At 43.8% G+C, this 16,584-nt stretch overlaps 1 protein-coding gene across 1 annotated transcript in view; it reads left to right on the top strand.

Annotated features, from left to right (window-relative positions):
- The window catches only part of LOC120049455 (arf-GAP with Rho-GAP domain, ANK repeat and PH domain-containing protein 2-like), a 107,719-nt gene that overhangs the window by 429 nt on the left and 90,706 nt on the right, over nt 1-16,584 (top strand). Inside the window, exon 2 of the mRNA XM_038995720.1 lies at nt 12,985-13,141. Coding sequence (XP_038851648.1) covers nt 12,985-13,141 — 157 coding nt within the window. The remainder of the gene's footprint in view (nt 1-12,984; nt 13,142-16,584) is intronic.

Genomic DNA, 16,584 nt, shown 5'->3' with positions numbered 1-16,584 from the left:
GAACAGTTCTGCTGGTTTAGAGAGATGGAAACAGCTTACTACTGGTTTAGGAGAGATGGAACAGTTACTCTGGTTTAGAGGATGGAACAGTTACTACTGGTTAGAGAGATGGAACAGTAATGCATGGTTTAGGAGATGGAACAGTTACTGCTGGTTTAGAGAGATGGAACAGTTACTACTGGTTTATGTGGATGGAACAGTTACTCTGGTTTAGAGAGATGGAACAGTTACTACTGTTTAGAGAGATGGAAAACACGTACTACTGGTTAGAGAGATGGAACAGTATACTGGTTAGAGAGGATGGAACAGTTACTGCTGGTTTAGAGAGATGGAACAGTTACTACTGGTTTAGGGGGATGGAACAGTTACTGCTGGTTTAGTGGGATGGAACAGTTACTGCTGGTTTGTAAGAGAGATGGAACAGTACTACTGGTTTAGGAGATGGAACAGTTACTATGGTTTAGAGAGATGGAACAGTTACTGCTGGATTAGAGAGATGGAACAGTTACTACTGGTTTAGAGAGATGGAACAGTTACTGCTGGTTTAGAGAGATGGAACAGTTACTAACTGGTTTAGAGAGATGGAACAGTTTCTACTGGTTGTGGAGATGGAACAGTTACTGCTGTGTTTTAGAGAGATGGAACAGTTACTACTGGTTTAGAGGAGATGGAACAGTTACTGCTGGTTAGAGAGGATGGAACAGTTACAAATTATCATGGTTTAGAGAGATGGAACAGTACTGCTGGTTTAGAGAGATGGAACAGTTAGCTGGCTGTTAGAGAGATGGAACAGTTACTCTGGGCTTAGAGAGATGGAAAAGTTACTGCTGGTTTAGAGAGATGGAAACAGTTACTAGCTGGTGTAGGATAGATTGAACAGTTACTGCTGGTTTTAGAGAGTGGAACAGTTAATACTGGTTTAGTGGGATGGAAACAGTTACTGCTGTTTAGGAAGAGAGATGGAACAGTTAATACGCTGGTTAGAGAGATGGAACAGTTACTACTGGTTTAGTGGGATGGAACAGTTACTGCTGGTTTAGGAGAGAGGAACAGTTACTGCTGGTTTAGAGAGATGAAACAGTTACCTGGTTTAGAGAGATGGAACAGTTACTACTTGGTTTTGAGGATGGAACATTTACTACTGGTTTAGAGAGAGGGAACAGTTCTGACTGGTTTAGTGAGAGATGGAAACAGTTACTGCTGGTTTAGAGAGATGGAACAGTTCTCTGGTTTAGAGAGATGAACAGTTACTATGGTTTGGAGAGATGGAACAGTTACTTGGTTTAGAGAGATGGAAACAGTCTGCTGGTTTAGAGAGATGGAACAGTACTACTGGTTTGGAGAGATGGTAACATTACTGCTGGTTTAGAGAGATGGAACAGTTACTGCTGGTTTAGAGAGATGGAACAGTTACTACTGGTTTAGAGAGATGGAACAGGTACTACGGTTTAGAGAGATGGAACGTTACTGCTGGTAGAGAGATGGAACAGTACTGCTGGTTTAGAGAGATGGACATTACTGCTGTTTAGTGGGATGGAACAGTTACTGCTGGTTTAGAGAAGGATGGAACAAGTTGCTATGGTTAGAGAGATGGAACAGTTAATACTGGTTTGGGAGATGGAACAGTTAATGACTGGTTTAGAGAGATGGAACAGTTGCTGCTGGTTTAGAGAGTGGAAACAGTTACTACTGGTTGAGAGATGGAACATTATGGCTGGGTTATCGAGAGATGGAACAGTTACTTACTGGTTTAGAGAGATGGAACAGTTACGCTGGTTTAGGAGATGGAACAGTTACTGCTGGTTTAGAGAGAGGAACAGTTGCGGCTGGGTTAGAAGGAGATGGGAACAGTTACTACTGGTTTGGAGAGATGGAACAGTTACTGCTGGTTAGAGAGATGGAACAGTACTACTGTTTAGAGAGATGGACAGTGTACTACTGGTTTAGAGAGATGGAACAGTTACTGCTGGTTTAGAGAGATGGAAACAGTTACTGCTGGTTTAGAGAGATGGACCAGTTACTACTGGTTTAGAGAGATGGAACAGTTACTGCTGGTTTAGAGAGATGGAACAGGTACTGCTGGTTAGAGAGATGGAAAGTTATTGCTGGTTTAGAGAGATGAAACAGTTACTTCTGGTTGAGAGAGATGAAACAGTTACTGCTGGTTTAGAGAGATGGAACAGTTATACTGGTTTAGAGAGATGGAACAGTTACTGCTGGTTTAGAGAGATGGAACAGTTACTTACTGGTTAGAGAGAGGTAACAGTTACTATGGTTTAGAGAGGATGAACAGTACTGCTGGTTTAGAGAGATGGAACAGTTACTGCTGGTTTAGAGAGATGGAACGTATTGCTGGTTTAGTGGGATGGAACAGTTACTACTGGTTTAGAGAGATGGAACAGTTACTGCTGGTTTAGAGAGATGGAACAGTTACTTGTTTATTTATTTTTACAAATGCTGGTTTAGTTTAGGGGATGGAAACAGTTACTCTGGTTAGAGAGATGGAACAGTTACTGCGGTTTAGAGAGATGGAACAGTTACTGCTGGTTTAGAGAGATGGAACAGTTACTGCTGGTTTAGTGGGATGGAAACATTACTGCTGGTTTTAGAGAGATGGAAACAGTTTACTGCTGGTTTAGAGAGATGGAAGTACACCGGTTTAGCGATGGTACTGGTTTAGAGGATGGAACAGTTACTGCTGACTGCTGGTTTAGTGGGATGGAACAGTTACTACTGGTTTAGAGAGATGGAACAGTACTGCTGGTTTAGAGAGATGGAACAGTTACTGCTGGTTTAGTGGGATGGAACAGTTACTACTGGTTTAGTGGGATGGAACAGTTACTACTGGTTTTAGAGGGATGGAACAGTTACTGCTGGTTTAGTGGGATGGAACAGTTACTGCTGGTTTAGTGGGATGGAACAGTTACTACTGGTTTAGAGGGGGAACAGTTACTGGGTTTAGTGGGATGGAACAGTTACTACTGGTTTAGAGAGATGGAACAGTTACTGCTGGTTTAGAGAGATGGAACAGTTACTGCTGGTTTAGTGGGATGGAACAGTTATGCTGGTTTAGAGAGATGGAACAGTTACTGCTGGTTTAGAGAGATGGAACAGTTACTGCTGGTTTAGAGAGATGGAACAGTTACTACTGGTTTAGAGAGATGGAACAGTTACTGGTTTAGAGATATGGAACAGTTACTGCGGTTTAGTGGGATGGAACAGTTACTGCTGGTTTAGAGAGATGGAACAGTTACTACTGGTTTAGAGAGATGGAACAAGTTACTGCTGGTTTAGTGGGATGGAACAGTTACTGCTGGTTTAGAGATGGAACAGTTACTGCTGGTTTAGAGGGATGGAACAGTTACTGCTGGTTTAGTGGGATGGAACAGTTACTACTGGTTTAGAGAGATGGAACAGTTACTGCTGGTTTAGAGAGATGGAACAGTTACTGCTGGTTTAGTGGGATGGAACAGTTACTACTGGTTTAGTGGGATGGAACAGTTACTACTGGTTTAGAGGGATGGAACAGTTACTGCTGGTTTAGAGGGATGGAACAGTTACTGCTGGTTTAGTGGGATGGAACAGTTACTACTGGTTTAGAGAGATGGAACAGTTACTACTGGTTTAGTGGGATGGAACAGTTACTACTGGTTTAGAGAGATGGAACAGTTACTGCTGGTTTAGAGAGATGGAACAGTTACTGCTGGTTTAGTGGGATGGAACAGTTACTGCTGGTTTAGAGAGATGGAACAGTTACTGCTGGTTTAGAGAGATGGAACAGTTACTGCTGGTTTAGAGAGATGGAACAGTTACTACTGGTTTAGAGAGATGGAACAGTTACTGCTGGTTTAGAGAGATGGAACAGTTACTGCTGGTTTAGTGGGATGGAACAGTTACTGCTGGTTTAGAGAGATGGAACAGTTACTACTGGTTTAGAGAGATGGAACAGTTACTGCTGGTTTAGTGGGATGGAACAGTTACTGCTGGTTTAGAGAGATGGAACAGTTACTACTGGTTTAGAGAGATGGAACAGTTACTACTGGTTTAGAGAGATGGAACAGTTACTGCTGGTTTAGAGAGATGGAACAGTTACTGCTGGTTTAGTGGGATGGAACAGTTACTGCTGGTTTAGTGGGATGGAACAGTTACTGCTGGTTTAGAGAGATGGAACAGTTACTGCTGGTTTAGAGAGATGGAACAGTTACTACTGGTTTAGAGAGATGGAACAGTTACTGCTGGTTTAGTGGGATGGAACAGTTACTGCTGGTTTAGTGGGATGGAACAGTTACTACTGGTTTAGAGGGATGGAACAGTTACTACTGGTTTAGAGGGATGGAACAGTTACTGCTGGTTTAGAGAGATGGAACAGTTACTGCTGGTTTAGCGGGATGGAACAGTTATTGCTGGTTTAGAGTGATGGAACAGTTACTACTGGTTTAGTGGGATGGAACAGTTACTGCTGGTTTAGAGAGATGGACCAGTTACTACTGGTTTAGAGAGATGGAACAGTTACTGCTGGTTTAGTGGGATGGAACAGTTACTGCTGGTTTAGAGAGATGGAACAGTTACTACTGGTTTAGAGAGATGGAACAGTTACTACTGGTTTAGAGAGATGGAACAGTTACTGCTGGTTTAGAGAGATGGAACAGTTACTGCTGGTTTAGAGAGATGGAACAGTTACTACTGGTTTAGCGGGATGGACATTTACTGCTGGTTAGAGAGATGGAACAGTTACTGCTGGTTTAGAGAGATGGAACAGTTACTGCTGGTTTAGAGAGATGGAACAGTTACTGCTGGTTTAGAGAGATGGAACAGTTACTGCTGGTTTAGAGAGATGGAACAGTTACTGCTGGTTTAGAGAGATGGAACAGTTACTGCTGGTTTAGAGAGATGGAACAGTTACTGCTGGTTTAGAGAGATGGAACAGTTACTGCTGGTTTAGAGAGATGGAACAGTTACTGCTGGTTTAGAGAGATGGAACAGTTACTGCTGTTTTAGAGAGATGGAACAGTTACTGCTGTTTTAGAGAGATGGAACAGTTACTGCTGGTTTAGAGAGATGGAACAGTTACTGCTGGTTTAGAGAGATGGAACAGTTACTGCTGGTTTAGAGAGATGGAACAGTTACTGCTGGTTTAGAGAGATGGAACAGTTACTACTGGTTTAGAGAGATGGAACAGTTACTGCTGGTTTAGAGAGATGGAACAGTTACTGCTGGTTTAGAGAGATGGAACAGTTACTGCTGGTTTAGAGAGATGGAACAGTTACTACTGGTTTAGAGAGATGGAACAGTTACTACTGGTTTAGAGGGATGGAACAGTTACTACTGGTTTAGAGAGATGGAACAGTTACTGCTGGTTTAGAGAGATGGAACAGTTACTGCTGGTTTAGAGAGATGGAACAGTTACTACTGGTTTAGTGGGATGGAACAGTTACTGCTGGTTTAGAGAGATGGAACAGTTACTACTGGTTTAGAGAGATGGAACAGTTACTACTGGTTTAGAGAGATGGAACAGTTACTACTGGTTTAGAGAGATGGAACAGTTACTGCTGGTTTAGAGAGATGGAACAGTTACTACTGGTTTAGCGGGATGGAACAGTTACTGCTGGTTTAGTGGGATGGAACAGTTACTGCTGGTTTAGAGAGATGGAACAGTTACTACTGGTTTAGAGAGATGGAACAGTTACTACTGGTTTAGAGAGATGGAACAGTTACTGCTGGTTTAGAGAGATGGAACAGTTACTACTGGTTTAGAGAGATGGAACAGTTACTGCTGGTTTAGAGAGATGGAACAGTTACTACTGGTTTAGAGAGATGGAACAGTTACTACTGGTTTAGTGGGATGGAACAGTTACTGCTGGTTTAGAGAGATGGAACAGTTACTACTGGTTTAGAGAGATGGAACAGTTACTGCTGGTTTAGAGAGATGGAACAGTTACTACTGGTTTAGAGAGATGGAACAGTTACTGCTGGTTTAGAGAGATGGAACAGTTACTGCTGGTTTAGAGAGATGGAACAGTTACTACTGGTTTAGAGAGATGGAACAGTTACTACTGGTTTAGAGAGATGGAACAGTTACTGCTGGTTTAGAGAGATGGAACAGTTACTGCTGGTTTAGAGAGATGGAACAGTTACTGCTGGTTTAGTGGGATGGAACAGTTACTGCTGGTTTAGAGAGATGGAACAGTTGCTGCTGGTTTAGAGAGATGGAACAGTTACTACTGGTTTGGAGAGATGGAACAGTTACTGCTGGTTTAGAGAGATGGAACAGTTGCTGCTGGTTTAGAGAGATGGAACAGTTACTACTGGTTTAGAGAGATGGAACAGTTACTGCTGGTTTAGAGAGATGGAACAGTTACTACTGGTTTAGAGAGATGGAACAGTTACTGCTGGTTTAGAGAGATGGAACAGTTACTGCTGGTTTAGAGAGATGGAACAGTTGCTGCTGGTTTAGTGGGATGGAACAGTTACTGCTGGTTTAGAGAGATGGAACAGTTACTGCTGGTTTAGAGAGATGGAACAGTTACTACTGGTTTAGAGAGATGGAACAGTTACTACTGGTTTAGAGAGATGGAACAGTTACTGCTGGTTTAGAGAGATGGAACAGTTACTGCTGGTTTAGAGAGATGGACCAGTTACTACTGGTTTAGAGAGATGGAACAGTTACTGCTGGTTTAGAGAGATGGAACAGTTACTGCTGGTTTAGAGAGATGGAACAGTTATTGCTGGTTTAGAGAGATGGAACAGTTACTACTGGTTTAGAGAGATGGAACAGTTACTACTGGTTTAGAGAGATGGAACAGTTACTGCTGGTTTAGAGAGATGGAACAGTTACTGCTGGTTTAGAGAGATGGAACAGTTATTGCTGGTTTAGAGAGATGGAACAGTTACTACTGGTTTAGAGAGATGGAACAGTTACTACTGGTTTAGAGAGATGGAACAGTTACTACTGGTTTAGAGAGATGGAACAGTTACTGCTGGTTTAGAGAGATGGAACAGTTACTGCTGGTTTAGAGAGATGGAACAGTTACTGCTGGTTTAGAGAGATGGAACAGTTACTACTGGTTTAGAGAGATGGAACAGTTACTACTGGTTTAGAGAGATGGAACAGTTACTGCTGGTTTAGAGAGATGGAACAGTTACTACTGGTTTAGAGAGATGGAACAGTTACTACTGGTTTAGAGAGATGGAACAGTTACTACTGGTTTAGAGAGATGGAACAGTTACTACTGGTTTAGAGAGATGGAACAGTTACTGCTGGTTTAGAGAGATGGAACAGTTACTGCTGGTTTAGAGAGATGGAACAGTTACTACTGGTTTAGCGGGATGGAACAGTTACTGCTGGTTTAGAGAGATGGAACAGTTACTGCTGGTTTAGAGAGATGGAACAGTTACTGCTGGTTTAGAGAGATGGAACAGTTACTGCTGGTTTAGAGAGATGGAACAGTTACTGCTGGTTTAGAGAGATGGAACAGTTACTGCTGGTTTAGAGAGATGGAACAGTTACTGCTGGTTTAGAGAGATGGAACAGTTACTGCTGGTTTAGAGAGATGGAACAGTTACTGCTGGTTTAGAGAGATGGAACAGTTACTGCTGGTTTAGAGAGATGGAACAGTTACTGCTGGTTTAGAGAGATGGAACAGTTACTGCTGGTTTAGAGAGATGGAACAGTTACTGCTGGTTTAGAGAGATGGAACAGTTACTGCTGGTTTAGAGAGATGGAACAGTTACTGCTGGTTTAGAGAGATGGAACAGTTACTACTGGTTTAGAGAGATGGAACAGTTACTGCTGGTTTAGAGAGATGGAACAGTTACTGCTGGTTTAGAGAGATGGAACAGTTACTGCTGGTTTAGAGAGATGGAACAGTTACTACTGGTTTAGAGAGATGGAACAGTTACTACTGGTTTAGAGGGATGGAACAGTTACTACTGGTTTAGAGAGATGGAACAGTTACTGCTGGTTTAGAGAGATGGAACAGTTACTGCTGGTTTAGAGAGATGGAACAGTTACTACTGGTTTAGTGGGATGGAACAGTTACTACTGGTTTAGTGGGATGGAACAGTTACTGCTGGTTTAGAGAGATGGAACAGTTACTGCTGGTTTAGAGAGATGGAACAGTTACTGCTGGTTTAGAGAGATGGAACAGTTACTGCTGGTTTAGAGAGATGGAACAGTTACTACTGGTTTAGCGGGATGGAACAGTTACTGCTGGTTTAGTGGGATGGAACAGTTACTGCTGGTTTAGAGAGATGGAACAGTTACTACTGGTTTAGAGAGATGGAACAGTTACTACTGGTTTAGAGAGATGGAACAGTTACTGCTGGTTTAGAGAGATGGAACAGTTACTACTGGTTTAGAGAGATGGAACAGTTACTGCTGGTTTAGAGAGATGGAACAGTTACTACTGGTTTAGAGAGATGGAACAGTTACTACTGGTTTAGTGGGATGGAACAGTTACTGCTGGTTTAGAGAGATGGAACAGTTACTACTGGTTTAGAGAGATGGAACAGTTACTGCTGGTTTAGAGAGATGGAACAGTTACTGCTGGTTTAGAGAGATGGAACAGTTACTGCTGGTTTAGAGAGATGGAACAGTTACTGCTGGTTTAGAGAGATGGAACAGTTACTGCTGGTTTAGAGAGATGGAACAGTTACTACTGGTTTAGTGGGATGGAACAGTTACTGCTGGTTTAGAGAGATGGAACAGTTACTACTGGTTTAGAGAGATGGAACAGTTACTACTGGTTTAGTGGGATGGAACAGTTACTGCTGGTTTAGAGAGATGGAACAGTTACTGCTGGTTTAGAGAGATGGAACAGTTACTGCTGGTTTAGAGAGATGGAACAGTTACTGCTGGTTTAGAGAGATGGAACAGTTACTACTGGTTTAGAGAGATGGAACAGTTACTGCTGGTTTAGAGAGATGGAACAGTTACTGCTGGTTTAGTGGGATGGAACAGTTACTACTGGTTTAGAGAGATGGAACAGTTACTGCTGGTTTAGAGAGATGGAACAGTTACTGCTGGTTTAGTGGGATGGAACAGTTACTGCTGGTTTAGAGAGATGGAACAGTTACTGCTGGTTTAGAGAGATGGAACAGTTACTGCTGGTTTAGAGAGATGGAACAGTTACTGCTGGTTTAGTGGGATGGAACAGTTACTGCTGGTTTAGAGATGGAACAGTTACTGCTGGTTTAGAGAGATGGAACAGTTACTGCTGGTTTAGAGGGATGGAACAGTTACTGCTGGTTTAGTGGGATGGAACAGTTACTACTGGTTTAGAGAGATGGAACAGTTACTACTGGTTTAGTGGGATGGAACAGTTACTACTGGTTTAGTGGGATGGAACAGTTACTACTGGTTTAGTGGGATGGAACAGTTACTACTGGTTTAGAGGGATGGAACAGTTACTGCTGGTTTAGTGGGATGGAACAGTTACTGCTGGTTTAGTGGGATGGAACAGTTACTACTGGTTTAGAGAGATGGAACAGTTACTGCTGGTTTAGTGGGATGGAACAGTTACTACTGGTTTAGAGAGATGGAACAGTTACTGCTGGTTTAGAGAGATGGAACAGTTACTGCTGGTTTAGTGGGATGGAACAGTTACTGCTGGTTTAGAGAGATGGAACAGTTACTGCTGGTTTAGAGAGATGGAACAGTTACTGCTGGTTTAGAGAGATGGAACAGTTACTACTGGTTTAGAGAGATGGAACAGTTACTGCTGGTTTAGAGAGATGGAACAGTTACTGCTGGTTTAGTGGGATGGAACAGTTACTGCTGGTTTAGAGAGATGGAACAGTTACTACTGGTTTAGAGAGATGGAACAGTTACTGCTGGTTTAGTGGGATGGAACAGTTACTGCTGGTTTAGAGAGATGGAACAGTTACTGCTGGTTTAGAGAGATGGAACAGTTACTGCTGGTTTAGTGGGATGGAACAGTTACTGCTGGTTTAGTGGGATGGAACAGTTACTGCTGGTTTAGAGATGGAACAGTTACTGCTGGTTTAGAGAGATGGAACAGTTACTACTGGTTTAGAGAGATGGAACAGTTACTGCTGGTTTAGTGGGATGGAACAGTTACTGCTGGTTTAGTGGGATGGAACAGTTACTACTGGTTTAGAGAGATGGAACAGTTACTACTGGTTTAGAGGGATGGAACAGTTACTGCTGGTTTAGAGAGATGGAACAGTTACTGCTGGTTTAGAGGGATGGAACAGTTACTGCTGGTTTAGAGAGATGGAACAGTTACTACTGGTTTAGTGGGATGGAACAGTTACTGCTGGTTTAGAGAGATGGAACAGTTACTACTGGTTTAGAGAGATGGAACAGTTACTGCTGGTTTAGTGGGATGGAACAGTTACTGCTGGTTTAGAGAGATGGAACAGTTACTGCTGGTTTAGAGAGATGGAACTGTTACTACTGGTTTAGCGGGATGGAACAGTTACTGCTGGTTTAGAGAGATGGAACAGTTACTGCTGGTTTAGAGAGATGGAACAGTTACTGCTGGTTTAGAGAGATGGAACAGTTACTACTGGTTTAGAGAAATGGAACAGTTACTGCTGGTTTAGAGAGATGGAACAGTTACTACTGGTTTAGTGGGATGGAACAGTTACTGCTGGTTTAGAGAGATGGAACAGTTACTGCTGGTTTAGAGAGATGGAACAGTTACTACTGGTTTAGAGAGATGGAACAGTTACTGCTGGTTTAGAGAGATGGAACAGTTACTACTGGTTTAGAGAGATGGAACAGTTACTGCTGGTTTAGAGAGATGGAACAGTTACTGCTGGTTTAGTGGGATGGAACAGTTACTGCTGGTTTAGAGAGATGGAACAGTTACTGCTGGTTTAGTGGGATGGAACAGTTACTGCTGGTTTAGAGAGATGGAACAGTTACTGCTGGTTTAGTGGGATGGAACAGTTACTGCTGGTTTAGTGGGATGGAACAGTTACTGCTGGTTTAGAGAGATGGAACAGTTACTGCTGGTTTAGTGGGATGGAACAGTTACTGCTGGTTTAGAGAGATGGAACAGTTACTGCTGGTTTAGAGAGATGGAACAGTTACTACTGGTTTAGAGAGATGGAACAGTTACTGCTGGTTTAGAGGGATGGAACAGTTACTACTGGTTTAGAGAGATGGAACAGTTACTACTGGTTTAGTGGGATGGAACAGTTACTGCTGGTTTAGAGAGATGGAACAGTTACTGCTGGTTTAGAGAGATGGAACAGTTACTACTGGTTTAGAGAGATGGAACAGTTACTGCTGGTTTAGAGAGATGGAACAGTTACTACTGGTTTAGAGAGATGGAACAGTTACTGCTGGTTTAGAGAGATGGAACAGTTACTACTGGTTTAGTGGGATGGAACAGTTACTGCTGGTTTAGAGAGATGGAACAGTTACTACTGGTTTAGTGGGATGGAACAGTTACTGCTGGTTTAGAGAGATGGAACAGTTACTACTGGTTTAGAGAGATGGAACAGTTACTGCTGGTTTAGAGAGATGGAACAGTTACTACTGGTTTAGAGAGATGGAACAGTTACTGCTGGTTTAGAGAGATGGAACAGTTACTGCTGGTTTAGAGAGATGGAACAGTTACTACTGGTTTAGTGGGATGGAACAGTTACTACTGGTTTAGAGAGATGGAACAGTTACTGCTGGTTTAGTGGGATGGAACAGTTACTACTGGTTTAGAGAGATGGAACAGTTACTGCTGGTTTAGTGGGATGGAACAGTTACTACTGGTTTAGAGAGATGGAACAGTTACTGCTGGTTTAGTGGGATGGAACAGTTACTACTGGTTTAGAGAGATGGAACAGTTACTACTGGTTTAGTGGGATGGAACAGTTACTGCTGGTTTAGAGAGATGGAACAGTTACTGCTGGTTTAGTGGGATGGAACAGTTACTACTGGTTTAGAGAGATGGAACAGTTACTGCTGGTTTAGTGGGATGGAACAGTTACTGCTGGTTTAGAGAGATGGAACAGTTACTACTGGTTTAGAGAGATGGAACAGTTACTACTGGTTTAGAGAGATGGAACAGTTACTGCTGGTTTAGAGAGATGGAACAGTTACTACTGGTTTAGTGGGATGGAACAGTTACTGCTGGTTTAGAGAGATGGAACAGTTACTACTGGTTTAGAGAGATGGAACAGTTACTGTTGGTTTAGAGAGATGGAACAGTTACTACTGGTTTAGTGGGATGGAACAGTTACTGCTGGTTTAGAGAGATGGAACAGTTACTACTGGTTTAGAGAGATGGAACAGTTACTGCTGGTTTAGAGAGATGGAACAGTTACTACTGGTTTAGAGAGATGGAACAGTTACTGCTGGTTTAGAGATGGAACAGTTACTACTGGTTTAGAGAGATGGAACAGTTACTGCTGGTTTAGAGAGATGGAACAGTTACTGCTGGTTTAGAGAGATGGAACAGTTACTGCTGGTTTAGTGGGATGGAACAGTTACTGCTGGTTTAGAGAGATGGAACAGTTACTGCTGGTTTAGAGAGATGGAACAGTTACTGCTGGTTTAGAGAGATGGAACAGTTACTACTGGTTTAGAGAGATGGAACAGTTACTGCTGGTTTAGTGGGATGGAACAGTTACTGCTGGTTTAGTGGGATGGAACAGTTACTACTGGTTTAGAGAGATGGAACAGTTACTGCTGGTTTAGAGAGATGGAACAGTTACTGCTGGTTTAGAGATGGAACAGTTACTGCTGGTTTAGAGAGATGGAACAGTTACTGCTGGTTTAGAGAGATGGAACAGTTACTGCTGGTTTAGTGGGATGGAACAGTTACTGCTGGTTTAGAGAGATGGAACAGTTACTGCTGGTTTAGAGAGATGGAACTGTTACTACTGGTTTAGCGGGATGGAACAGTTACTTAGTCTCTCTCTCTCTCATCTCTCTGATGATTGTCTGTGTGAAGGCCAACATACACAGACTGTCTCTCTGTACGTCTATGTTGAAGTTCTGTTATGTTGCACGTCTAGGCTCACTGTCTCTCTCTGTGTCTCTGTGTAGATTTCCCCAAGCTGGAGTCATCCTCAGAGACCAGTTCTCCGTCTGATGCTCCGTCCTTCATGGACGGCTTCCTCTACTGCTCCGCCGGTCCGGCCAAGGCCACCCTGGACAGGAGAGGCAGAGACGGTGAGTGGACCGACGCGACACTGACCTCCAGTCAGCTAGTCAATCAATCAGTCAGTAAATCCAACTGGCAGTTAATCAAATGTGTAGTCAGTGAAACCATTGCAATCGATCAAATGATGTCAAGACGGTCAGTCAATCAGTCTGTCAAACTGAGAATCAATACATCTATAAATCAAATAGCCTATCGGTTCAATCATTATCCAGTCCATCGAATGTACTCTTTGTTGGGTCCTTAAATAATCAGTTAGAGTTAGAGAGAGAGGTCCTAGAAGGTTGTACCCATCTTTCTCCACAAAGCCTTCTATTAAAAATGTCGTTCTTGTGACAAGGCAGCATGGTTGAGAAACCTTCAGGTATCAAACTCTGCATATGCCCTTCATCAGACACTTTTTATCCAAAGCTACTTAGTCGTGTGTGCACACTTTCGTTAGCATACGGGCTGTCCTGGGAATCGAAATGACTTTCTTGGCATTACAAGTGCCGTGCTCTACCAACACAGCTACTGAGGACCAAACACAATACAACGTCTATCCAGTAGATGGCGTCATATTTAACTGTCTACAAAACGACCTAAAACTCTCAACCGATCCCTCTGTTCCCCTGCTTCTCATCCGAGGTCGTTTAAAACTTTTAATCAGGCTTTTTTCCAAACTCGGCTGTACCTCCTGCGCCTGTTAGTCGTCATCCCCATCCTTCCTCATGCCTCCTATCCAACATCTGGAGCTGTTGCCCCTGGGTAATCAAGAAGACGGAGCCAGGTTTGGATGGCCCTCCTGGGACGGAAAAGAAGGGGAAGAGGGGGGGGGGGGGTACATGGCGCTCTATCTGCAACTGGCTGGATCTCATTCCTCCAGAGAGAGGGAGGAGAGGGGAGTAGACGGTGCTTCGGAAAGTATTCAGACCCCTTGACTTTTTCCACATTTTGTTACGTTACAGCCTTATTCTAAAATGTATTAAATATACACACAATACCCCATAATGACAAAGCAAAAACAGCTTTTTAGACATTTTTGCAAATGTATTAAAAACGGAAATATTACATTTACATAAATATTCAGACCCTTTACTCAGTACTTTGTTGAAGCACCTTTGGCAGCGATTACAGCCTCGAGTCTTCTTGGATATGACGCTACAAGCTTGGCACACCTACATTACCGTTCAAATATTTGGAGTCACTTAGAAATGTTCTTGTTTTTGAAAGAAAAGCAAAAAAAATTGTCCATTAAAATTACATAAAATGGATCAGAAATACAGTGTAGAGTTTTTTAATGTTGTAAATGACTATTGTAGCTGGAAACGGCAGATTGTTTAATGGAATATCTACATAGGCGTACAGAGGCCCATTATCAGCAACCATCACTCCTGTGTTCTAATGGCACGTTGTGTTAGCTAATGCAAGTTTATAATTTTAAAAGGCTAATTGATCATTAGAAAACCCTTTTGCAATTATGTCAGCACAGCTGAAAACTGTTGTCCTGATTTAAAGAAGCCAAAAAAATGGCCTTATTTAGACTAGTTGATTATCTGGAGCATCAGCATTTGTGGCTTTGATTACAGGCTCAGAATGGCCAGAAACAAATAACTTTCTTCTCAAACTCGTCACTCTATTCCTGTTCTGAGAAATGAAGGCTATTCCATGCGAGAAATTGCCAAGAAACTGAAGATCTCTTACAACGATGTGTACTACTCCCTTCACAGAAGTAATGGGCCTCTGTACGCCTATGTAGATATTCCATTAAAAATCTCCCCTTTCCAGCTACAATAGTCATTTACAACACTGACAATGTCTACACTGTATTTCTGATCCATTTGATGTTATTTGAATGGACAAAAAATTTGATTTTCTTTCAACAACAAGGACCCCAAACTTTGGAAAGATAGTGTATATTTGGGGAGTTTCTCCCATTCTTCTCTGCAGATCCTCTCAAGCTCTTTCAGGTTGGATGTGGAGCGTCGCTGCTCAGCTATTTGCAGGTCTTTCCAGAGATATTCGAGCTCAATTTTGAGTCTCATATCAAAGGGTCTTGTCACGGCTTTCTTCCTGGGATGAAGGAGTGGACCAAAATGTAGCGCAGTTAGTGTTCAACATGTTTAATATAACGAACTGTGAACACTTACAACAATACAAAACAACAAACGTGAAAACCGAGACAGTCCTATCTGGTGCAGAACACAAACACAGAGACAGGAAACAACCACCCACAATCCCCAACACAAAACAAGCCACCTATATATGATTCTCAATCAGGGACAACGATTGACAGCTGCCTCTGATTGAGAACCATATTAGGCTGAACACAGAAACAGACAAACTAGACACACAACATAGAATGCCCACCCCAACTCACGCCCTGACCATACTAAACAAATACAAAAACAAGGGAAAACAGGTCAGGAACGTGACAGAACCCCCCCCCTCAAGGTGCGAACTCCGGGCGCACCCCTAAAACTCAAGGGGAGGGTCTGGGTGGGCATCTGTCCGCGGTGGCGGCTCCGGCGCAGGACGAGGACACCACTCCACCATTGTCTTTGTCCCCCTCCTTAGCGTCCTTTGAGTGGCGACCCTCGCCCCCGACCTTGGTCTAGGAACCTTCACCAAGGTCCCCCCTAGATAGGGGAGATAGCTCAGGACAGAGAGGTAGCTCAGGACAGAGAGGTAGCTCAGGACAGAGAGGTAGCTCAAGACAGAGAGGTAGCTCAAGACAGAGAGGTAGCTCAAGACAGAGAGGTAGCTCAAGACAGAGAGGTAGCTCAAGACAGAGAGGTAGCTCACGACAGAGAGGTAGCTCACGACAGAGGGGCAACTCCGGACTGAAAAGCAGCTCCGGACAGAGAGGCAGCTCTGGACTGAAGGGCAGCTCCGGACTAATGGCAGCTCCGGACTGAGTGGCAGCTCCGGACTGAGTGGCAGCTCCGGACTGAGTGGCAGCTCCGGACTGAGTGGCAGCTCCGGACTGAGTGGCAGCTCATGACTGGAGGGCAGCTCATGACTAGAGGGCAGCTCATGACTGGAGGGCAGCTCATGACTGGAGGGCAGCTCATGACTGGAGGGCAGCTCATGACTGGAGGGCAGCTCATGACTGGAAGGCAGCTCATGACTGGAGGGCAGCTCCTGACTGGCTGGCGGCTCTGGCAGCTCCTGACTGGCTGGCGGCTCCGGCAGCTCCTGACTGGCTGGCGGCTCCGGCAGCTCCTGACTGGCTGGCGGCTCCGGCAGCTCCTGACTGGCTGGCGGCTCCGGCAGCTCCTGACTGGCTGGTGGCTCCGGCAGCTCCTGACTGGCTGGCGGCTCCGGCAGCTCCTGACTGACGGACGGCTCTAGCGGCTCCTGACTGACGAACGGCTCTGACGGCTCGGGACAGACGGGCGGCTCTAATGGCTCGGGACAGACGGATGGCTCAGATGGCGCTGGGCAGAGGCATGGCTCAGATGGCGCTGGGCAG

Source organism: Salvelinus namaycush, chromosome 6, assembly GCF_016432855.1.
Source record: "Salvelinus namaycush isolate Seneca chromosome 6, SaNama_1.0, whole genome shotgun sequence".
Lineage (NCBI taxonomy): Eukaryota > Metazoa > Chordata > Actinopteri > Salmoniformes > Salmonidae > Salvelinus > Salvelinus namaycush.
This window is presented reverse-complemented; position numbering and strand designations above follow the sequence as displayed.